Below are 23,993 nucleotides of genomic sequence, written 5' to 3' on the forward strand. Positions count from 1 at the left end.
GTACATGTGTGCAAATGGGAATTCCTTTTTTTTTTTTTTTTTTTTGCATCCTACGACATGTTCTCCTTTTTTTTCCTCGAACAGATTCGCATTAGCGCCCCGCCTGAGCGCAAGTTCAGCACATTCATCGGGGGATCCATTCTGGCCTCTTTGGCTACGTTTAAGAAGATATGGATTTCGAAGCAGGTGGGACAGCCGTGGAAGGGAAGCCCCCACGTGAACATGCACCTTGAAACGTGGAAAATACTTCCCCGTGGAGGGAAATACGCACACTTGCACATACCCACCGATGCGACTTTTTTCCCCCGCAGGAATTTGACGAATATGGATCTGTGATACTCCACAGGAAGACCTTTTGAGACGACGTAGTGGCGGCGTTGTAACAGAGACATGCAGTGATGTGTAGCTCTCTACATCCATCTTACAACGATCTGCAACGCTTTTTTCGCAAGGGAGAAATCCTAACTGGGCTAGTCTTTTTTTTTTTTTTTTTTTTTACAGTATGCACATGGCTAGCTGTGTTCATGCAAAAAAGCAATTCACTGAAAAAAAAAAAAAAGGCTCTTGTTTATGAATAAACGAAATGAAATTATTTCATTTCCGTTTTTATCTTCGCAATTCTTTTTTTCGTGATTTATTAGACTTAGTTCGTCCCTGTATGAAATGTTTTTTTTCGCTTCAAAGCGCTTGTGTGGGGGGGGAAATTCACTCGGAGGGGAATCAGCAGAATGACCACGTGATGATGCAAAGAAGCTCCATACTGTCTACTCCATGAGAAACATATCATCGAGGTCCTCCATGAAATAATCCTTACCATCTCTGCATTCTGCAAACAACGGGAAAACACAAAGGGGGGAAAAAAAAAAAAAAAACATTTTACATCACACGGATGATACGGTGAGAGGATAGTGTATCTGCGACTGATCATACCTCTTAAGAGCCTCAGTTTGATTATGCGGAATTTCTTGGCACATTCATTCTTCCGTTCTAAAAAAAAAAATGGAAGGAAATCAAATTGCTCTTCTCTACTACTACGTTGCTGGATGGCTTTTACAATTTTGAGCGCCAGTGGGTGGACCGACTTTTGCGTGTCATGTCTGTGTGTGACTTGACTGACTGCCAACTCTGTGATACCATTCGGGAGGGACTTCAACTTTTCGTGAATTATTTTGTTAATCGTGAGGTTTAACAGCTGAGTGGAGGGAAAAGGACAAATTGGGACATCTCCACTGCGATTCGCGTGGTGGAACTTTCAGCAGTTGGACATTGCCTGCCTGGCGATACGTTTTCCTCCCCCCCTGAGTGATTCTTCACCTGGGGAAGAAGTTTCTCAACATGTGAACGATGAACAAGGATGGATGGCCATATAGACATCCTTACATCCACACGGTTTGGGAGATTATCCCGCTTTATTTCCTGCATTTTGTCTATCTGGTTCCCTCCAGCTTCATTTCTGAATTCGTCCAAATGGCTATAGATGAGTCGCAGTACGTCTGTAAGCTGGTCGAGGGGGGTGGAAATGCACACATGTGTTTTCCACTGCGCGCAGGTGGGTGATGTGTGCGCAGTTGTGAAGTTTCTCTCCGCTCAGATGAGCAGAATTCTATGCGGCCAAACGAACACAATTCTATGCGGCCAGACGAACACAATTCTATCCGCTAACACGCGCATCCTCGAGGCAAACCTTTTCCGGAGCTGAGGAGTCCACCTGAATGGAGAAAACCCCCTTCTGCCACTTCCTCCCCCCACGTACGACAGTAACCCGGTTGGGTGATCTCGTTTGACCTGCTCCCCTAACCCGCACGGCATATTTCTGGTGATAAAAGTGGTTCCGCACAATCGTTTTGTCTGCTATGGGCTTGAATTTTTTTCTGCGTCGGTTTCGTTCTAAACACATGCTGAGGGGCGCGTTCAGGTAAATCTGTGCGTAGTTAAAGTGGTCTGCGAAGGGGGGGGGTAATTAGTATGGAGGTAACGTTTGGTGAGTAACTTGTTCATTAGTGTCGCTGCTAGCTTCGTCGTTCGGCGAACGTGTGAAGGGGGAGTGGGGGACAGGTGAGTTCTCCCCCTTCATAAGTTCACACATGCACATACACATAAATATATGTATATGCTCATATGTGCGTGTCCTTACACCTCCTGCACAAAAGGTAGTACTTCTTCCTCATTGAGGGCAGGTGGAATGTGTCGTTGAGGAGGATAAAGACATGCTCAGCCATCCCCCCGCGCGGGTTGTTACTACTCTGCTGATTTTGCGCCTCCATTAGGGAGGCGCAGTAGGCGTAGGCAATGCGCCTGGCCGTCCTCCAGTACTTAACTTGGTTAGCCCACGTAGGTTTTTTTGCTCTGCTTGTCCCGTTTGCGATGTTCGCTCCGTTTGTGATGTTCGCTCCGTTTGTGATGTTCGCTCCGTTTGCGATGTTCGCTCCGTTTGCTCTGCTTGTCCCTTCTGCTATGCTTCTCCCTTTTTCCTTTTTGCCGATGCCCCCCCTGATCAGCATAATGTGCCCCCCCTTGATTGTCGTCTTTTTTACGATAGGGTAGTAGACCCCCCCCCCGTGATGTTTCTCCCTGCCATAAACGGTGTACCTTCTGTTCAGCAAGAGATGAAATTGTTTTTGACCAACTTTCGCTAGACTTAAGGAGGTCACTCGAGGGGGGTGTCCACGATATAACTGCTTTTCTATATAATCTAGCGATATGTTAAAAGTTTTTATTTTATTTCTACGTAGGTAGGAACGATAATGACACATCCATTTATCCTTCTGACTGTACAGGTAGCAAATGAGGCGGGAGTTGCTTGACTGGTTGGGTAACTTAGTTCTTCTCCTGAGAGAGTTTCTATGGGGTACTTTGCGCACGTTTGAGACAAGTTGACGGGTGGTTCCTGTTGGAGGAGCTCCACATGGGAGTTGTTCCTTTTCCCTCCCATTTTTAGCCCTTTTTGTTCCCCTTTTAGAGCCCGCACCCGGGTCCCACCCATAGGTCCACCAAATGCGAAGAAGATGCCTCGTTAGTTGGTTCAAAAAGCGGAAGGACACTATCCGATCAGTCTCTCCCACATGATTCCAAGATATCGTAACCTTCCTCTTCCGGTTACCAATCCGATAATAATATTTAATCAGTTGGATAAAAAATATTTTCTCCCTTAAACGTATGTAGGACTCATTTTTTTGGACCAAATGTTGAAAAAGGTAAAGGAACAACTCCAGCTGCTTCCTCTTCCTTAAGAGTAGATTTATGAAGGTGTCCTTCCCGCTGCAGGGTTTACCATAAAACAGGAAGGCACAGTTCATCGGGGAAAATTACAGCGTGGTGGAAGGTGGGGGGGAGATGAAAAATGTGCATGAAATTGCCCAAACGGTGGTGTAGTATAATCCAGCTAGCCAAAAAAAAAAAAGTTACGCTCAAATGTATGCACTATGGGGAAGTGGATCATCGGAAAAAAAAAAAAAAATTTCACTTCGCTTGACGTGCAAAATAATAGCGTGGGGGAAACAAACTAGGGGAGTATCTACAAAGCACTCCTTTGTTGGCTACTCACTTGGTGGGGGGAGCAATTTGAATGAAAAAAAACGAAAAATACGAAAAATGCGACAAATGCGAAAATGCGAAAATGCGAAAATGCGAAAATGCGAAAATGCGAAAAATACGAAAAAAAGGAAAAAACGGCAAACTTGGCACAGGGGGTTATATGTTGCCTCTTTCTGCGGCTGGACGCTCTTGTTGGCACCCGTTCCGTTGTGCGCGGCGCCCCTCAGGGGTTGTGCTCGCTGCGGGGAGGCGGTTCCCCCGTGTGGGCGCTAGCATTGGGGAGAGCCGTGGAGTGCGCCACGGAGCCCACTTTGGAGTCAACATCGGCAACTTCGCCAATTCCGCCAATTTCGCCAATTTCGCCAATTCCGCCAATTTCGCTAATTCCTTTGCCGATTCCTTTGCAAACTTCCTTGCCGACGTCGCCCTGAACCTCCTGCCCCCCCAGCGTGAACAAATTGTTCATGTAGCAGTCGATGTCGTAGGGCTGGATGCCCAGCTTGGAAAAAATCCTCCGCCTGTATGTGCGCAGGAAGCTCTTTTCGAAAATGTTAATAATGATTCCCTTGTTGTTGATCCTGCCTATTCTTCCGCACCTGTGGACGTACTCGGTGGGGCCTGCGCGAGGGGGAGAGTGGAGCATGGGGAGGGGAGAGCGTGGAGAGTGGAGCATGGGGAGAGTGGAGAACGTGGAGAGGGGAGCGCATGGGGAGAGTGGAGAACGTGGAGAGTGGAGAACGTGGGTAGCGAGGAAATCGTGTGTAATGCTGCTCCTGTGGGTGCGCTGGTGCGGAGGCGTTTTCACAAATGCGCCCACGTGTAGATGCCCAGCTGGAATGTACGAGTGACGCCCCGCTTTTTAGAGAAGCTCACCTGAAGGCATGTCAAAGTTCACGATGGTGGTGAACCCCATGCAGTTGATCCCCCGGTAGAGCAAGTTGGTCGAGAGGAACAAAAAGTTGACATATTTCTTCAAAGTTTTGTAATTCACCAAGTCATTCTTAAAAAAGTTGGCGTAGTTAATATCTTTGAATATCTTTTTCCTTTTTTTGTTTTTCTCTGCGAAGATGGTCTGGATGTCTACGTCGAATCGGTTTCGGAAGAGACTCCACAGGTCCATGACGCGTTTCTGCGGTGGAGGAAGCGGTGAAGTGGTGAGGCGGTGAAGTCTCGAAGCGGTGTGGTGGGCCAATCGCCAGTTGTGCGCAGGCGTAACGCTATCTCGACACGGCGACACATCAACTGTGCAGTGCCTCCGCCGCAGTCGAACGGGGACCGCCCTCTGCACAGCGCACGCACACGCAGAAGCATACACGCGTAAACACACACACACACATACACACACACACATACACACACATACACACACATGCACACGCGCGCAACTTCTTCACCCGTACCTTCGTATTGCAAAACACAAGGACGTTTTTCCTCAGGGGGTTTGAAAAGAGCACATTTAAGAAATTCATCGTTGCGCTGTTGCTCCATTCTCTGTTCCTCCTATCGTAGGTGTAATTTAGGTGAATCAAATTGTTGGGTATTTTTCCGAACTCCTTCAGATTGAACAATTCGTTTAGCATACTTTGCTCCAGTTGGCGGTCGATGGGGGGGCGGTTCCCCGTTAGGAAGCCTTTTCCACTTAAATTCCCTCCTCCGGGGGTGTCCTCCACAGGTGCTTCCTTTTCCGCGGATTCCCCCTCCACCGATTCCTTTTCTACAGCTGCTTCCTTCCCCCCATGGAGGTGGCGCAAAAAGTTGGTCGTAATGATATGCCGTGTGAAGGTCAGGTACGAATACACCGCGGGAGTTGCGCTGCAGCAAATGACGTTGGTGAGGGAAGTCCACGAGGGGACAGAGTCCCTCCCCAACTGACCCTTCTTCGTAGTACTATATACGCTTCGTAATATTTTGGAAAAAAATTCATTTTCCACATGGGGTTTCTTCTCTGTCTTTGTCTCCTCACTACCCTTCTTCCCATAGGAATTAAAAAAAAAATCATACTCATCAAGTACCATGGTTGAGATATGATCAAGGTTAATTATTTTCCTTTCGTTGATTAGCCTTTCTAGCCTGCCAGGTGTGCCTACGTAGATGTTGACGTTTTCGATGCGGTCTTCTTGCATTGCGGGAGGGGGTTCCCCCGATGGGTGTCCCTCCGCCATGTGCACCTTACGCCGCTTCAACCCCTTCAACTGATATTTGATGTTGTTCCCCCCGATTAGCAGATACACATTTAAATTTTTTTTTTTTTTTAAGTCCACATTTAAACGCTCCAGTAAGGTCTTCCTCTGTGGGTCTACGCTGGGCAAGTGGGACCACATGAGGGAGTCGTTAAGATCGAAGAACTTCGATTTGGAGGACTTGAAAAATGAATCGATTAAATCTTTACATAAGTGAAATATCTGCACGGCTAGCTCCTTGTTGTACGTAACAATTAGGACGTCATTTTTGGGGTGCTTATCTGAGAGGTTTTTTTTTTTTCTCACCATGTGGTTGTTACAGCTGGGTCGTTTCACCTCTCCGGGGGGGTTCATCCTCGTTAAGGCGTTTACCATTGCCGCTACGTTACGCCTGTTTTGGGTGACAAAATACTGATGCTCCTGTTTCACGTTGGAACAGAGGAAGGAAGTAACGTCCCCGTTTATTTCCTTCCTTACGTAAAAGGTTTTCCCGTCTTGGGGGGTGCTTCCACACGAGGTTGATTCCGTGCACGAACCTGACGTTCCATTCGAAGTCACTTCTGAATCCTCATCGATACCTACGAGTTCCCCCCCTTCAGCTCCCTCCCAACGAGGGGTCAGGCCAAAACACACATTCGTCATGTGCTGGAAGAGCGGAAGGACGTACATGAGCGTCTTTCCCGTCCCCGTGGGGCAGTGCAGGAAGAAGGTCCGAACGAGTTTGCCACTCCGCTCGTTGTACTTGTTCACGTAAATTATGCGTTCAACAGGGGGGTAGGCGCTTCTCGGGGGCTTTCCCCGAGGGACGAGAGAAGCGGTTGCCTTGGTTGCCTTGGTTGGCGTGGTTAGCGGCGTTGACTGGGTTGGAGGCGTTGACTGGGTTGGAGGCGTTGACTGGGTTGACTGGTATGACTGGGATGACTGGGTTGGAGGCGTTGACTGGGTTGACTGGTATGACTGGGATGACTGGGTTGAGGGGGTTCCCTGCGGAGAGGCCCCTCCCAAGCGGGCTGCTCCTCCAAATGGGGCTGCTCCTGCCATCTTTCCGTTCCCCCCCGAGCAATCCCTCCAGTCGCTATAGCCATTATTCAAGAAAAAAATAAGCAGCGGGATGAACTTGGCCTGGTACTCCGTCGGTTTTTCAATGCCGTTGTATTTTAAGTAGACGTTGAGGAAGTGGTCACAGATGCCTAGGTCTGCAAAGGTGTGGTACTCCTCCGTCGTGGCGTTCGTGGCCTTCGTCTCCTCCCTCGCGTCCTTCGTCTCCTCCCTCGCGTCCTTCGTCTCCTCCTTCGCGTCCTTCGTTGCGCCCCCATTTGTGTCGCGCTTCTTCCCCCCTGCGTTTGCATTCAAATCGATGATGCTGCTAAACTTAGCCAATCGCTTACGTGCCTCATCACTCAAAGCGCAACTGTCGTAATCGATGTGAATTTTTCTTCTAAAGGGGTCTATACTCTTCCCAATTTTAATAACAGCTTTTATTTGCTTTACGTTATTTCCTTCGACTTGATCGCTGTGGTTCCTCTCGTTTGTCTCCCCGTTCTTATCAGTGTCATCGTCCTGGTGATGCTTTCTTCCCTTCCTTTGGCTCAACTTCGTCATGTTGGTTTTCTCCAAAGTGGTCTTTTTTTCCTTTCTGTGTGTGTTCCCTTTTTGGGTTCTTCCTTCTCGATACGGTGATGAATACAGTTCCACCTTCTGTTCCGCGTTGCTCTCCTTTTCGGTCTGTTCATCCGAATTATTATTTTGCCCCCCACCTGCGTCATCGCTAATGTCGTCAACATATCTGCCCACGCGGCGGTTCACCTGAACGGCATCTGCCTTGGGAGGACTCCCTCTCGGTTCTGTCCGTTCGTTCCGCTCAGTGCTTCTGCCGCTGCCGCTGCCTCTGCCGCTGCCTCTGCCGCTACCTCTGCCGCTACCTCTGCCTGCCGCTAACACCTTGCGCAGTATTTCGTTGCTCTGCATTCCGCTCTTCAAGTTTTCATTTTGCCTGCACAGTTCATATTTTCTCGTTTTTTTATTTAGCCTTTCGATGGACTCGTTCAGGTCATTTTGGAACATGTCCAAGATTTTTTGCTCCTTGTGCGACGGGGTTCTCCCGCGGTTGGTTCCTCCACCGCGGTTGGTTCTTCCCCCGAGGTTGGTTCTTCCCCCGAGGTTGGTTCTTCCCCCGAGGTTGGTTCCTCCCCCGCCGTTGGTTCTCCTTCCACCGCGGCTTCGTTTCCTACTGAGGGACCCCTCGTTTGGCGAATCCCCCTTCGTGCCATTGGCCAGGTCTGTTCGCCTCTCCACCTCCTCATCACCATCCCCGTTGCTGCTCCTCCTCTCCCTCTTCTTCCCCTTTTTTAGAATTCCTTGTTCAAATTTTTTTCTCCTTAATTTACCTCTCAACTGTTTTTCCTTCTCTGCTTTGACTTCCTCCTTTGTATATTTTTTTTTTCTCCTCCTGTTTAAAATGCTGGGCACATTAGAGGTGTGTTTGTATTTGTCTCGTCTTGCCCCTTTTCGACTCTCCCCCTGGTGGTGCCCACCTCTTTCGCGGATTACATAAGTCCCCTTTTTTCTTCTGAACAGCTGAATTTGATTTTTTGCTATTTGAAAGGGGTGGGTTCTTATGAAGGAGGGGGCACATCTACCCCTGGCACGGGTTCCACCACGGGGGGTGGTTATCACAAAAGGGTTCAAAATGAAGGCAATTAGGAGAAGTTGAGAGATCATTTAACAGTTCAGACATTCCCCACAGGTGTGTAGAGAGAGAGGGTGCACACTTGGCGGGTACCTCGGTAGTTACTACTCTCTCCGTGTTCGCCTTCCTGTGCTTATCCGATCTGCGAGCATGCGAACATAGCGGTGTAGGAAGTGTGACACCTGATTGTTGCCTCTCCCCGTTTGCGGAGTAACCCTAGGAGGGGAAATGCACCTGCGTTGGTAGAACTCGTTGGTAGAACGCGTTGGAAGATCGGGTGAGCGAAGCAACGAAGCGGACGTACAAATCGGAAGGATAAGTTACAAAGAACGAAAAAAGAGGACTTCTATTTGGAGAGAAACAAAATAGAGTTCATTCGCACTGTAGGGAAGTATCATAACAAAAAAAAAAAAAAAATTCCTTGTAAAGCCATCTCACGTGTTATTTACTCAATGTGCAGGCGAAACGTCCTGAGCCTTGTTGCCAAGGTGAATGCGCAAAATGGAAAGTGAAGTACCTTCGGAGCACCAAAAAAAAAGCAACCGAGGGGAAGAAAAATATCGAAATGTAACTTTGTGCTGCCTTCACTGCATTGGCCTCATCCAGCTCATCAGAGCAGCTTACAGCGGGATGCACATAAGCTGCAGCGCGTGCCGGGAGTGTATCGATATGACTGAGTAGTCAACCTTGGGGGTTCCGTTCGCTTCACGTTCGCGTCATTTTTTAAAATCGTAGGAGAGTTGCTATGGTTGGGGGAAGGAAGAAAAATAAAACGACCATAACGATAGTGTTCCTAATGGTGACTGTGACAGAGATTGTTCCATCAGGGGGGATTGGTTACCCTGGGTACATCACGCCGACGATTCACCATGAAGATTCACCATGACGATTCACCATGACTCTTCACAAGGACGATTCACCATGACGATTCACCATGACGATTCACCATGACGATTCACCATGACGATTCACAACGACGCTTCACAACGACGCTTCACACCGACGCTTCACATGGACGATTCACCGTGACTCTTCACAAGGACATCCCACTCGTGCCCCCACCCCGAGCCGCCTTACACCCTGCGTGCTCCCCTCCGAAAAAGTGGCTGGACACGATGAGGCAGTGCTGGTGCAAGCGACATTTATATCTTAACTTCATTTGCAGAAATTCAAAATAAATTAACAAAAAATTAACCATACTGTGATCGATATGAAATGCTAAAGAAAGAACATCCCTCACATTTTGCACTTGAAAAAAACAAGAAAGGAATAGTAACGGCTGCTCTAAGGATACATCCTTAACCATACTACATAAAAAGGGGACACGTAACTTATCGTCATTAGTTCCACTGTTTCCATACGTTTGATTAATCCTCTCCTTAACGATATGCACGTTTTGTATTGCTCGGCTTATCTGTAAAAGTTGCATTCCCGGATGGTAAAAAAAAAAAAAAAAAAATGGAAATAAAAGCATTTCATGTGATGAGTAAGCCCAACATAAGGACTAAACGAACATATACGTCCATGTCGAAACGGAGAGTTTCCTTTTCGTTTCGAATTTTTTTAGACCTTTGGAATATCAGTAAGGAAGAAGTTGCAAATAATGCTTAGAGCTAGCCTCTTAATCTGTTCGTCCACTCCTTCGCGCAGACACTTTAGGCAAAAATGGGTGACAAAGGGGTGAATGTGTTCGAAGCAGCTTTCCTCCTTCGACACGTTCACGAGGAGTAGCATTGCGTTGAGGAGGAACCTGCGTAGGGGGGAGGGAAAGACAAAGTTTGTGCGTTGGGGGAGAGGGGAGACAAAGCTTGTACGTTGGGGGTGGTAGTCACACCAGCATGGTTAACCACACGTGTACATACACACACACACACGCTGCACACATGTAGGAACTGCCCCCCACCAGGAATGGTCTCACCTGTACTCGAAGCTCTGCTTGGGCATCTCCTTTCCCATTTCGAGCTTCTCCATTTTGCGGAAAAGCTCCGGTATGATGTCGCTGAGAATGCTAACGAAAAGGGAGAAAAAAAAAAAAATATATGGCATAAAATCGCCTGAACAGGTCAGGCAAAAAGGGGAAAAATTGGAGATATTCCCTCTTCTTCCCATGCGCGAATGAGGACATGTGTAGACGCTGCCCCATCGGCGGGGGGGCAGACGGGACGTCCATCCAGGCAACCAAGATGTGTCCACCCACTTCAGGGGTGTGCAGGAGTTCGCCGAAGTTCGCAGAAGTGCGCAGGAGGACACTAACAAGCGAGTGCACCTCCTCCTCTTTTTTCTTTTTCCATTTACAGATTTGGGGAGAATTTATCATCGATGGTTGCCACGTAATTAATTATGTTCAAAAGGACTATGTCGTTCATGTACTCGTTTTTTCTGAAGTTGATTTTTACGTACCCCCACAGCTGGAAAGGGGGGGAAAGGGAGGTGAAAGGGAGGTGAAAGGGAAGCGAAAAGGAAGCGAAAAGGTGGTGAAAAGAAAGCGAAAGGGACATAATGAAACGGACAATGGTGTTGGTGGGGGTGTTCGCCATGCGATTTCTTCACCCCCCTTCTTGCAATGTGGTGCAAAACTGGACAGCTTTTTTTTTTTTTCTTTGGTGTATTACTTGGTATATCTTTGGGTACAGCTCATACAGTCGCGTTGAAAAAATGAAGAGGCATCGTAGAACGCAGAGGTGGGCACTGAATCGCACGTATACGCTGCAAATGGGTGTGTGTGGGAGAGAGACATAGATATGGAATGGGTGGGTGTACGACGTGACCAGGTGGAACCGCAACTGTGTAATAAACCCCCTTGTGGGATGCTCTCCGATCTCGTTTTCCTCAACTTACTCCTCATGACAGAGATACTTCTTCGCAAAGTGGAAAATATGATCTGCTGTGTGCCTGATGTCGGGGTAGTGAACCTCTTGGCGGTACTTCCTTCCACTGATGTAGCTGTTGTCTTTAAGGTCCTTTGTAGCGCCACCGCCAGGGTTCCTCCCTGCGCTGCTGTTCCTCCCTGCGCTGCTGTTCCTCCCTGCGCTGCTGTTCCTCCCCTCTTCTTCGTCATACAAGTCGCAGAAGTCATCGTCCACAAAAATATTGACAAGCCTCTCACACGGAATATTTTCCCTTGCCTTGTTCATAATATTTTTCATGTCTTCTTCCATCTTTTTAAAGCAGTCCGTCTTGGCTTCTTCACTTCTTATACTGTCTATGTGAACCACGTTGAACAGGTCTCCGTGAAATTTGAAGAATAGTGAGTTGCGTAAAAATAGCTTCTTTTTTTTTTTTTCTCAGCGTCTCTGTGGAGTATGCTGCGGGGGGTGCAAGGCGGTTCGCAAAGCGGTTCGTAAAGCGGTACGGTTAGGTGGCCATGTTGGTCACCACTTCGACCTCCCCTTTGGTCAACACTCTCTTCAACGCTGTCTTCACGGCTCTCTTCACCGCTGCCTTCACCGCCTCCGCCGCTGCTCCCAACTGCCCCCTTCAGGTGACCAAAATTCACGCGCGTGTCCCCGTGCAGGAGCCGACTCTTGACCTGCGCCACGTAGTTCCCCCGCACACACAGCTCCACTCGCTTCTGACTAATATGCTCATAAAACAAGTAAAGGACATAATTAAAAACAGTCAATATGAGCACCGCCATTTCCTCCTTCCTCTGTCGACCAAAATAAAGGAACTCCATCCTCCTTGCGTACTTTATTATGTGCATGCAAATATCTTTGAACAGATAAACATGGCAATAGTGGTGCGTCACGAGGAACTGCGTCAGAGTGGAAATTTTTCTGAAGCTGTGAACTGAATCCATGTTGATTATTTTTTTGTACACGTAGGCCGATATAGCTTCGCTGTTCTGGTTTAGGACGTCCTCCATGCGGTCCACCTGGGGGGGATCCCGATTGGCCATCTCGTCGGAGTTAGCGGAGACAGCGGTGACATGGGCGACATCGACATGGGTGACATCGACATCGGCCACATCGGCTGTGTCCTGGTGGATTGCTCCCCCCCTTGGAACCCCTCCCACCATGCTGCTGCCGTGGGGGGGGGCGCACAGAACGCCCCTCCTCCCTGTCTGTGCAGAGGTGCAGCTGTCACTGGGTGCCCCCACTTGGCTACGCACTCCCCCATGGCGACACAGGTGGATATTCTGTATTGTGTACTCAGCCAACTCTCTGACGTATGAACAGGGATTACTCACGTTTAACAAAAAAAACAAAATCTTTACATAAATATTTTTCCATCAAATCTTGATACCCACACAGGGATGACACGCAGAAGCATTTGTTCATGCATATTAGCAGAAGGGATAGGTAGTACTGCCGTAGGTCCACCTCATCCGCCCCTTTCTTATGACCTCCTTCACCCGCCACGTCCACATGGTGCGCCTTTTTCACCCTTTTGGACGTCAGGAATAAGAACACCTTTTCGATAGTCATCCTCAAGTTAGGTGTCCCCTGCGACCATTTTATTTGAAGAGCCAAATGAAAGTAGCTTTTATAAAGGCTCGCATATTCTTGCAGGACGTCTTTGACCAGGTCGTTCTGGAGGGCCTGTTCAGAAACGGGTTGTTTCTTCGTAGTGTTCATCCGTTGGATGTGAGTCATAACTGAGGTTGTCTCCGTTTTGTTTTCTCCTTCCAACTGAACTCTCGCATTTGTGCAGAGCATCACTATGAGAGCGTCCATATAAAAATTGATAAAATGAAGGCACTTGCATTTTCGCTTAAGGGTGTGTTCTTCCTCTCCTTTCCTGTGTGCATCCCCCGTGGGGGTCAAATCCTTTGTCGAGTCTGTTTGAGGTATGCTACATATTCCCTGCTCTTCTAATTTCCTTTGCTTCGCCCAATCGATCGAGTTGGTGAAGTGATGGATCTCCTTCCACCACTTTTTCGTTAAAACGAGCTCTTCATTTTTTATCCTCCTCCCAGTACCCTCTCTGCAGTTGTCCCACGTGCTGAACAAGACTTCGTTCAGGTGGTTCTCCAATTCGCTTTCGTTCGTGAGGAGGAAGAAAAGGATGCTAACGTCTCCGATGAGTCTGCGGTGGGGTGAAGCGGACAGGAAGGGGTGAAGCGGATAAGAAGGGGTGAAGCGGATAAGACGGCACGACCAAGTAAAGACGTGACTAGTTGGTGAATTCCACACGCCGGGAAGAACCCAATCGCGCGTGATCGCTCGCCCCAGGAGGACTCACCCCACGTCTTGCAACTTCAAACCATCCTTAATGTTACGAAAATGAGAAAATCTGGTTTGAGTCCAGCTTGACTTGTCACCTGAGCAATAGCTCCCCCGATCATCTACCTGTAGCTGTTCATACACGTTTAGCGAATATAACGAGTTGTCCTCACTGAGTATGGTGGAGGAATCACGCTGAGGGTGATAAGTCCCTCTATTCACACAAGCCACATTAGACGTCTCATAGAGAGAGAGAAAATAATTTACAGAAAGGTGTTCCCTAACAACTGGCACTTCATCTGTGTGGCTATTAAAAAAATGGAAGAATAGGTAACCCTTCAGAAACCGCAGAAGGTATACTTCGTCTTGCCTTCTTAACATAAAGACGTTGTAGAGGTGCCTAAAGTAGTAAGTACCAATATTTTTATTTAACCGTTCCAGAGTGCAATTTGCTTCTGGGTCGAGGTGGATAAGGGGGTGTTCATCTGTCTGCAGCGACTTGATGAGGTTTGTGAAGATAGCGTGGAGATCGTCCTGTAGGCTGGGTTGCTGGGGGGTACGGGGGTCACCGTGCTGGTTCACTCCTGGATCGTTACATGGAGAGTTAGCGGGGGCGCTAGCGGGAGCGTTGCCTGGAGCGTTACATGGAGCAATAGAGGGAGCGTTACATGGAGCACTACCTGGAGCGTTACCCGGATCGTTACGTGGAGCGTTACCCGGATCGTTACGTGGAGCGTCCAAAAGCTCGGCGAAGCGCCTACTGCCCAGGAGGAGCTCTAACCGAGCCGCAAAGGAATCGCCTCCCTCAGAAAAAAGTTCAGACAAAAGGACAAAGTAACCCATGAGAACCAAGTTCTTGTGAAGGAGGTACCAATACTTGATTATGATTCTGCACAGGTGGGAAATCTCTTCGACAATCTCGTCGCCATAGTTTGTGAGCATGTAGTAGCAGATGAAGTAGACGTTCGCGATGATCGTTTTTTCTTCGCTCGGTTGGTCTATGGGTGTGTTGTACGGTCTGGTGTGACCCGCTTCGTCTTCAGCTTCGTTTGCAGCTTCGTTTGCAGCTTCGTTTCCCGCTTCGTCTTCAGCTTCCTTTCCCGCTTTGTCCCCCGCTTCGTATCCCGCTTCGTCTCCCGCTTCGCCTACCAGTTCGCCCAATTGGGCCTTCCCCGGGGGGCCTGCTGCCCCGTGGGGGTGCCCCCCCTGCTTACTCAAGGCAAAGTAGCGCTGTCCAACAGACGCGGAGGAAGAACACGTTTTGGGTGAAGCTCCCAAACTTTGCAGAGAGGATAAACATTCCTCTTCACTTCCACAAGTGGATGAACTGCCCCATTTGGGGTCCCCTCCACGGTGATAAAATTTCTTGCCCATTTGATAGTCCCCTCCACGGTGATAAAATATCTCACCCATTTGACAGTCCCCTCCACGGTGATAAAATATCTCACCCATTTGACAGTCCCCTGCAGGGTGATAAAATTTCTTGCCCATTTGAGTGTCCCCTCCCAAGTTGGTTTCCCCCAATTTCACCTGACCGTTCAGGCAAAAAAGCAGCATTTTATCCACACACATGGCAAATATTTTTACAATCAACTTTTGAATATCCTTCACATGGCAAGTTCGATAAAGGAGGAACAAATTTAAGCTGATGGCTCCAAACCATTTTTTCAAAGTGTGGACATTCTTGTTAATCTTCTTCAGGATGATAAATAGCAACTTGAGATTTTTTAATTTAATTTTTTTTTTTTTAATTATATTTTGCAAAACAGTTTGGATGACCTTCGTGAGGCAGAAGAATGCGTCGAGGTCTTTTTTCTTTTCCTCCGATTTGTGTTTCCCATATGGATGGTGTGTAGAATTACCTACCGCCTGTTGCGCATTGGTTATGTCACTTTCGTCGAGGTATTTGAACATATCATGAGGGTAAACTCGCAGGAACAGATTCTTGGCGTACTTGAGCACAGCCACTTGGAAGGACTCGCTGCAGCTGTCAGCTTCTTTTAAATCGATTGTGAGCAACATGGAAAGGTTATTCAGGTTGGCGAAGAAGGTTTGTCTATCCCCTCTGTCCATTTTCGTGAAGCAAGCAGAGAGCGACTTTACATAGTACTCAATGGTTAAGCGGCACCTCTCACTGCTACACATGTCATAGCCTCTTATGTAGTCAATGAGGGGGCTCTTCCCACAGGTAGCCTCATTTAGAGGAAGCTGCTCAACAGATGAGCCATCTTTCTTGCTTCTTAAAAGGTAAATAGCTATCCTCACCTTGTTACATATGATGGAAGCTATGCTGGCGAATACATTTTCTGTCACATCGAAAAGGTTTAAGTTGGAATTTATTTTGTTTTTCCTGATTAGCTTGTGTATTTTTTTTACTATTTTGAGATCCATCTCTACACTTCGGCTCTTGGTGAGAGATATCAGGCAGTTCACTGCCTCGTAGTCGTGTCGCGACTCCATTGTGTGGGCGCGCCGGTGGGCGGCGTCTTCGGGGGTGGATCTACACATTGGGGTGCGCGGTGCAGATGCACACTTGCCACGGGGGGGGCAACAGTGACAGCGACAGTGACAGCGACAGTGACAGCGACAGTGACAGCGACAGTGACAGTGACAGCGATAGCGATAAGGGTGAAGTTGTACTAATTTGTTTTTTTTTTTTCCCTTTTCTTTTTCCTATCTCGCCATCATCCACGCGAGTGTCGTGCGGGTGTCACGTGGGGGCTACGCTTGTGCCGCGCGAGGCGTCCCTCATTTGCACAAAAGAGTACCCCCTTTGAGCGGCGCGTGGAGCTGTACCGCTTGGCGGTGCATAGAGTGCCCCCTGGCCCCGCGTTCTGCGTTTCCGGGAAGGAGAAAAAGTGGCGCAACGTAGAGAAAATGGCGTAGTAAACACCCCAATGATGCAGTTTCGCAAAAGGCGGGGTGCTATTTCTGAGAAGCGCTGTACACCTCCTGCGGCGACCTTCGCGCGGGATGGAAGCGGCTTAAACATGCGTGGGAGTTCGAAGAAGCGGAGAAATAACCTTTCTTTAGGGACGCGCCAGCGAAGCGGTGCGATACGGCTACTCAGCGGAGGTCAGCTTGGGGGAAGGAAGCACCACACCGTTGTGTGCACCGCTTTTGTGTGCACCGCTTTCGTGTATACCGCTTTTGTGTATACCGCTTCTGTGTGCACGTACCCCTGGAGGGAATAAAGGAGAAACTCCCCTCGCAAGCACCCCTTTAGTCCGTTTGGGGCCACCGATGAGCTCAGCCAATGAGGGAAAAGGTACGATATTTTGTAGTCGCAACTTTTCTGCAACCATAAGGATGATATGGAGTGAGCTGTTGTTTGCGGAACGGATGAGTCACTTTTTTTTTTTTTTTTTTTGCGAAGGGGGAATTATAGGCACGTGTTTGCCCTACTGTGCAGGTCAATATCGTGGGGACTACTTGATGAAAGATGCAACCATAGGGTAGGTAGACTACTCCCATGAAGGTAGGTAGCATTTTCATTTGCTGTCACGCTGGCAGGTGTACGTTTAAGGGGATGGAATTTCACCCGTTGGTAATTCTTTTCCGCCGGGGTATTCTTTCCTTTGCGGTTCGCACGTTCTGCGCGTACCCTTGGGGAACCACTTGGTGGATCACAAAAGGAAGGTGCCACTTTTCTGCACAGAAAATAAACAGACCCATGTCTAGGTGTGCATTCGTTCCAGTCCTGATTTTCCCCCGTCCGGTGAAATGAAAAAAAGAACGCAACACAGCATGTGTATATTTGTCCTGAATTTTTTTTTTTTTTTTTTTTTTTTTCCCCATTTTACCCCTTCCCTGTTCGGGGACTTTCAAATGGGTATCATCTTCCCCCCTTTTTATTTTTCACGTGGAGGAAAATAACCTCATTAAAATTTTTTTTTTTTTTAAGCAGGAATAGGACGAGAAGAAAGGTCCTTTGTTTTTCCTTCCTTTTTAAGAGTTACCTATTTCTACTTAATCACCTATCATGCGTGATCATTAACCTCTTTTTCGTGCGTAGTTTTTTTTTTTTTTTGCAAAGTGCTGCAGTGGGAGTATAACGAATTGGATGGTCCCCTCGGACGCATAAATGAGGGGCGTCGTATGACTTATAAACTAACATAGGCATAAGCGCAGCACTTTCTCGTTTAATTATTTTATTTTTTTTTTCTTTCCTTTTTGAGGATGGAGGAAAAAATTAACAATCCACATTTCGCTTTTGCAATGTTGCCATTTTTGCATTTTTTCGAAAGGTAAAAAAAAAAGTGCTAGGAGGGCCTGAAAAATGTCCAAGAAATTTTTGCTTCCCCCGCACTTTGCCATTTTGCCGCTCTCTATCTTCTTTTTATCAATTTACCCTTTTTTCTGCAATTTTTTTTTTTTGTCCCCGCAGGGCTTAGCTAAATGTCATGTACATATATGCAGCATATGCGTGTTGGGCACCTCTCCGAGTAGCGGTGATGCGGTTTTTTTCTTCGTTGGTTTTTGCTTGCCCCACCGTAATTTTATTTGCGAGGTTAGCAGAGAAAACTCCGCGGGGCAGAAGAGAGAGAAGAAACTTCGTCGCGCAGTAGATTGTCACCTGGACGAACCGTTCGGCTTCACCGTTTGACCATTCGACGAATTGACAGTTTGCCCATTTTACCATTTTTACATATCGACTGTTTTTTTATAGCATTTTATTTTATTTTATTTTATTTTTTTCCATATATACCAAGGCGGGACAAGATATAACTCCTTCGACTGCTTGGGTGGACTGTACCCCTTTTTTTTTTGGGCGGTCCATTTTGATAACTGTGTTCTCTGCGGGGTTATTACAATTAACCAATGTGACGCACTTAAACGTGAAAAAATTCATGTTTGCGTTTTTATAATCGTATGTGCGAGCTGCTCGGGTACAGCGTCCGTGTAGTGGCAATCGTCGCGCAGGAGTAGTGTACATTGTGCATTATATGTTGAATGTATAACTCCATTTGCGCTTTTGCATGTCCGTGTTGAGGAAGAAACGCTTCCCTTCTTTCTTCCCTTCTTTCGTCCCTTCTTTCTTTCGCTCTTTTTTTTTTTTTTTTTTCATTCCCATTTTCTTCTGACCCGTTTTCATACAAAAGAGGAGAGTTTTTAACAAGCTTTATCGTGCTGGACTGCTCCTTTTTTTTTTTTCCCCCCCCCCCTTCTAATCATATAATGCTTATCGAAGATGAAGACAATAGTAATCGTCTTCACCATTTTGATTATCATAGCCCTGGCTCTGTTTATTTACTTCGTTATTTAGGGGTCGGTGGGGAGAGAAAGGGAGTATGTGCTGAGGGGTGCGTTGAAAAGGTGGACAAAGGGAAGAGAATCGAGGGGGAACTCCCAATTTGGAACAATGGCAACGAGGTGGTAAAGGATGTGCCGGAAGGGAATGAGGCAAAGTTGAAGTCGAGACTTCCTCAAGGGGAGGGGAGGAACCATATGGATGTAAGAGGCAGCAGCGGCGGGAGTGGTATCGGAAGTGGCAGCCGAAGTGGTGGCCGAAGTGGTGGTCGAAGTGGGAGAGGAAGGGGCAACACCCTGGAGGCGAACCAGCTGGAGCTGATATTTCACGAATCGGTGAAGGCCATTTATGAAGGCACCAATGCGCACGTGGAAATTCCTACAATAAAGCGCGATGGAAGGAAGGGAGGCCTGTCGTGCCACCTGGGAGAGATGAAACAAACGAGGGAAACGCACTCTGATGATGTCGACTCGGACAAGGTTCATATCAAGGAGATGACGAACCAGGTGAATTTCCCACACAAAATTGAGAAGCTGAAAAACTTTTGGATGGAGCGCCTCGAAAATGCGAAGCAAAGGAATAGGCAGCTCTTTGTGCAGAGTATGAGCAGCATCGGTGAGACTCTGAATTATAATTTTTTGCGCATATGTCGGAATGGGCGTGAGTTCGACCCTGCTTCGTTCGCCTGGCATGACTCGTTTGTGGGGCATGCGGTGGGGAGGGCGTGGAAGGGGGGAGAGACCTGCTTAGAGGGAAAGACCTGTTTGGAGGGAAAGACCCCTTTGGAGGGAGAGACCCGTTTGGAGGGAGAGACCTCTTTTGAGGGAGAGAAGGCAGAGAAGGGAGAGAAAGCCCAAAGGGAGGAACGCCCATCGCCCCCACCCGCATGTCCCCCCCATATTTATGAGAAGCTGAAAAATATCAGATGTGTAGAGGAACCAGGACATACATACAAGTGTGTGTACCCACCAAACTACAAGCAAGACCTCACAAGGGAAGTAAAAGTACCCAAGGGAAGCATCCTGTTCAACTCAAAATTTGAAAGCGGAAATTTACAGTACGTGTTGAAGGAAAAGAAAAAAGAGGTCTATTGTATATTTTTAAACCAAGACGTTAGATCGAACGAGAAGAAAAATCAGTGGTTCTACTTCAGCGCAAGTTATGTCCCAGAAATGTATTACGAGAGTAACTACTTCGAGGAAAAAAAAAAAAAGAACAGAGATGTATTCATAAAATTATTAATGAAATTAACAGAGATGTCCACCCTGACAACAACGAAGGTCCCAAAGTTTCTTTGGATTCTTCCGATTTTTTTCTCGTCAGTAATGTAAAGAAATTGGAGAAGCCCTTTTCTGTTCATTTTAAAATCGAAAATATGTCAAGACCTCATTTTTTGTACAAAGAAGGACACTCTCCTTTGGTATTCTCCGAGTGTAGAAGTATGAAGGAAAATGTGCAGTGGGAGAGATCAGCTTACAATGTTACCTATACGAGAAATGACAGCTCTAGGTATTTTAATTTAAAGACCAATAGTTTTGAAAAGCTATCCTATTGTACATATACTCTCGAATTCTCGTACGATTTTCTGTACACTTACGACACAGTTTATTTCGCTAGCTCCCTTCCATACTCCTACTCCTACCTCTTGCAATACCTGGGGTTACTAAAGAGTTATGTGCACAGTGGGCAGGAGAGGGAGAAAAGAATTAACTACGTGCAGGGCACCTTGTGCACGACGGCTTGTGGCTTCGCCTGCCCCGTTCTAGCCATAACGAATTATGACAAGGGGGAGGAAGCGAAAGCGGAAGCGAACACGGCAGCTAAAAAGACAGCTAAAACGGATTCGAACACGGAAGCGAAAGAGGCAGCTAAAACGGATGCGAACACGGCAGCGAACACAGAAGCGCCTCCCAACGGGGACAGTCACGACGGAGGTGCAGTGAACACTGGGCAGAACTACGTAGGGTCAACTAACATTGAAGGGTCGCATCGGAACATAGCCCCCGGGGAAGCAGACCAAGCGAAGCAGCTGCATCCTGTTGGGAGCATCAGTGTGCCCGCTGAGAGCAATCCCAAGCCGGTAGATGCCGCGAGTGAAACCCCGTGCCAGTGCTGCGAAGGACACACATATATTGACGACGCGAGGTGCATGTATAATTTGTGCCATCCCAGGCGAACGGATGATCGAAAAGAAGGGGAAGACAACCCCAGCCAAAGGAGCCCCCCCCAATATTCTAACGCGTTCATGAGCCAGTTTGAGCTCCTTCTGGAGAGGCATTATTCCATGCATCCGTTAAATCACGATGGGGAGAAGCGCCCGCGCGGGTCAGCGCCGTCTCCTTGTTTAAGTAGGTCTACCCATGTGGTGGCTTCCCCCCCAGGGGGTGCCCCTGCCCAGGTGGGGACTTCCTCCAAAGTGGTGACTTCCTCCCCAGTGAGTGCTTCCTCCAAAGTGGTGACTCCCTCCCCAGCCGGGGAAGCACCCAGCCAGCCACGACGCGAAGAGAAGAAAATAATTTTTCTAACAGCGCGAGTGCACCCTGGAGAAACGAACGCTAGCTACGTCATGCATGGTTTCCTTGCGTTTATCACATCGGATAATGCATACGCAGATGCACTTCGAGATAATTTTATTTTCATTATCATACCGATGCTAAATATTGATGGAGTAATTCTTGGACACAACAGACTCTGTTCGAATGGGTTCGACCTAAACAGGCAATGGAATAGACCAATCTATTATCTACACCAGACGATACACACAGCTAAGTCTCTAATAAAAAAAATCCACAAAAATGGAAGAATCGCTTTCTTTTGTGATTTCCATGGCCACTCAAGAAAATATAATTGCTTTTTATTTGGTAACTCAGATAGTCGGGGTCATCTAAGGGGTAGGAAGTTGGCTGAAATTTTTTGTGACGTTCTGGGATCATCGCTTCCGTGGTTCTCCCTAGACGATACACAATTTAAGAGTGAAAATTTAAACAGGGGAGTGGCAAGGTATGTATGTGGAAATGAGTTCTCTATCGACTGCAGCTACACGTTTGAGGTGTCCCTCATAGGGGTCAAAATGAAGGGCAACTCCATTGGGGTGCTTCCCCACTGGGGGAGCACCAACGAGGCAGGGGATCAGCCACATCCGGGAGGCGGAGCGGTTGGAGCGGATGAAGCGGTTGGAGCGGATGAAGCCACCCAAATGAGTGAAGCTCGAGAAGGAGAAGAAGAACGTCCCACCGGTGACAATAAACAAAAATACGACTTTTTTTTTTATGACGAGAATTTCTTGATGCTAACAGGAATCAGTTTTGGAATAAGTCTCTTCAAATTTTTTAATTTTGTGTCCCACCATAGGGAATCCATATCACATGGGGGAGAAGTCTTCCAGGGGGAGGAGGAGAAGAAGAATGAGAAGCAGAACCAGAAGCAGAACCCGAACCAGAAGAAGCAGAAGAAGCAGAAGAAGGTGGCGAACGAAAATGGAAGCTCAGATGTGATGTCCCCTTCACGTTTTAAAGCAAACGGTAGGGTGCAGCTCGGTGGCCAGGCAGCATATCATAGGGATAATCTAAAAGTGTTAGAAAGGAAGAAGAAAGGCGAAGTTGTAAAGGAGGCAAGTTCGAAGGAGGCAAGTCCGAAGGAGGTCGTACCAGTGGGGAGTGTCTCAGTGGAGCCTACTTCCGAAGTGAACAGCGACACGATGCAACCCACTGCTTACGTGAACAGCGACCCGGTGCAACCCACTGCTTACGTGAACAGCGACCCGGTGCAACCCACTGCTTACGTGAACAGCGACCCGGTGCAACCCACTGCTTACGTGAACAGCGACCCGGTGCAACCCGCTGCTTACTTGAAGAGCCACCCTGATGGGGGAGGAGACCCTGGGGAAGGTGGGAGTCGGAGTTGTAAGACTTACGAAGTGAAGGGGGACGGAGAGACTTTATCCCCCCCAGGTAAGTCTACTTCACGTTATGCAGTCAGTTGTGGTAGCGGGAGCGGAAAGTGTAACAAACGTGGTGTAAAGGGGGAGAGGCAGCTCCGAAAGGACGTCACCAAAAGTGATGCGAGCGCGAGGAAGGACCAACGAGCAGTCAAAGAGAAGGGTCTATCCAACCGGAGGAAAGAAGGAAAGGCGCAAACAAGAAATGACGTAAAGGAAAGTCACATGCAGGAGGGACCCAAGGGAAAGTCTCACAACAGAAGAACACCTGTTAGGAAGGTACCAGCGTGCTCGATGAAGAAAAAGCATCGAGTAAAACTGCTCCCAAGGAGGAATCCTTTTTTTTGTTCTCTAAATGGGAAAATATCGGCTGCTTCAAATGGTAGAAGAAGATTACGTGTAAAGGTGTGCCACCCCGGGAATGGCGACAGTGCAGCGAAGCAGGAACGCCGTGGCAATTTAGCCAGTGGAACGAATTACAGAAGTAGGCGTAGAATAACACACCCCTGTTTAGAGGAGGACGTGGGAGTGGATGCGGGAGTGGACGTGGGATTGCACATGGGAGTTCACGTGGACGTATGTGAAGAATTACAACCCTGTGGGGAGAAGCCCCACGGTTACGACCACCAACTTGGAGGAAAAAAAAAACGATCTATAGGAGGACACCCCAATGGGAATTTTTCCGGTCAGAGGAAGAAGAGGCCACTTCGGATTACTAGGAGAAAGCTGGTGGTGATTAAAAAGGTGAACTCTGTGAAGGGGAGAAAAGGAAATGGTCCGCAAGTGATGCAAACAAAAAAGGAGGAAAAAAACGTTGGTTTGTGTTTAAACCATGGAGGACTAAAACGGGAGTATTTGATTTGCTTAAAAAGGAAAAAATTGAAAGGGGGGTTGGGACTAATGAAGTTGCTTAGACGGAAGGTGAGGCCATCGCGGGTGGCGCGCGCGTCAGACGGCGTCGTGGGAGAAGCGGCACCGTTTCGTGGAGGAGGCCCCACCAAAGGAGAAACGAAGAGAAAAAGAAAAAAAAAAAAAGTGATCCAGGAAAAGGCGTCATATCCATGAGCACCGTTGCGAATGAGAAGAGAGAGGGATAAAAAAAAAAAACTTACCCATGCGTATTACCACGCGTATTACCACGCGTATTGCCATGCGTATTACCATGCGTATTAGTTTGTATGTCCAATGGGGGAATAACGCCAGTATGCATCACTCCAGCATTTGAACGCATTTTTTA

At 47.8% G+C, this 23,993-nt stretch overlaps 4 protein-coding genes across 4 annotated transcripts; 1 reads left to right on the forward strand and 3 right to left on the reverse strand.

Moving 5' to 3' along the window:
* Window positions 1-1,427: 1,427 nt before the first annotated feature.
* Window positions 1,428-3,296, reverse strand: PCYB_022020 (hypothetical protein; the record flags this gene model as incomplete). The annotated part of the gene is made up of 4 exons (XM_004220551.1): window positions 1,428-1,493; window positions 1,664-1,941; window positions 2,135-2,258; window positions 2,535-3,296. The coding sequence occupies 4 exons, from the start codon at window positions 3,294-3,296 to the stop codon at window positions 1,428-1,430; spliced, it is 1,230 nt and encodes a 409-aa protein (XP_004220599.1).
* A 461-nt stretch (window positions 3,297-3,757) lies between these two features.
* PCYB_022030 (hypothetical protein) lies at window positions 3,758-7,778 on the reverse strand (the record flags this gene model as incomplete). Its single annotated transcript, XM_004220552.1, has 5 exons — window positions 6,832-7,778; window positions 6,478-6,730; window positions 4,935-6,023; window positions 4,408-4,663; window positions 3,758-4,152 (listed from the first exon to the last, which is right to left on the reverse strand). Exons 3-5 carry the CDS (start codon window positions 6,021-6,023, stop codon window positions 3,758-3,760), a joined length of 1,740 nt encoding a protein of 579 aa, XP_004220600.1. The 5' UTR covers window positions 6,478-6,730; window positions 6,832-7,778.
* Window positions 7,779-9,966: 2,188 nt separating this feature from the next.
* On the reverse strand, window positions 9,967-16,028 carry PCYB_022040 (hypothetical protein; the record flags this gene model as incomplete). Its single annotated transcript, XM_004220553.1, has 10 exons — window positions 9,967-10,153; window positions 10,322-10,411; window positions 10,699-10,811; window positions 11,016-11,109; window positions 11,242-11,629; window positions 11,851-12,421; window positions 12,585-13,431; window positions 13,588-14,023; window positions 14,285-14,798; window positions 15,156-16,028. The coding sequence occupies 4 exons, from the start codon at window positions 16,026-16,028 to the stop codon at window positions 12,585-12,587; spliced, it is 2,670 nt and encodes an 889-aa protein (XP_004220601.1). The 3' UTR covers window positions 9,967-10,153; window positions 10,322-10,411; window positions 10,699-10,811; window positions 11,016-11,109; window positions 11,242-11,629; window positions 11,851-12,421.
* A 2,718-nt stretch (window positions 16,029-18,746) lies between these two features.
* On the forward strand, window positions 18,747-23,821 carry PCYB_022050 (zinc-carboxypeptidase; the record flags this gene model as incomplete). Its single annotated transcript, XM_004220554.1, has 3 exons — window positions 18,747-19,748; window positions 20,153-21,991; window positions 22,673-23,821. 3 exons carry the CDS (start codon window positions 18,747-18,749, stop codon window positions 23,819-23,821), a joined length of 3,990 nt encoding a protein of 1,329 aa, XP_004220602.1.
* Between the last annotated feature and the right edge of the window lie 172 nt (window positions 23,822-23,993).

Source organism: Plasmodium cynomolgi, chromosome 2, assembly GCF_000321355.1.
Source record: "Plasmodium cynomolgi strain B DNA, chromosome 2, whole genome shotgun sequence".
NCBI lineage: Eukaryota > Apicomplexa > Aconoidasida > Haemosporida > Plasmodiidae > Plasmodium > Plasmodium cynomolgi.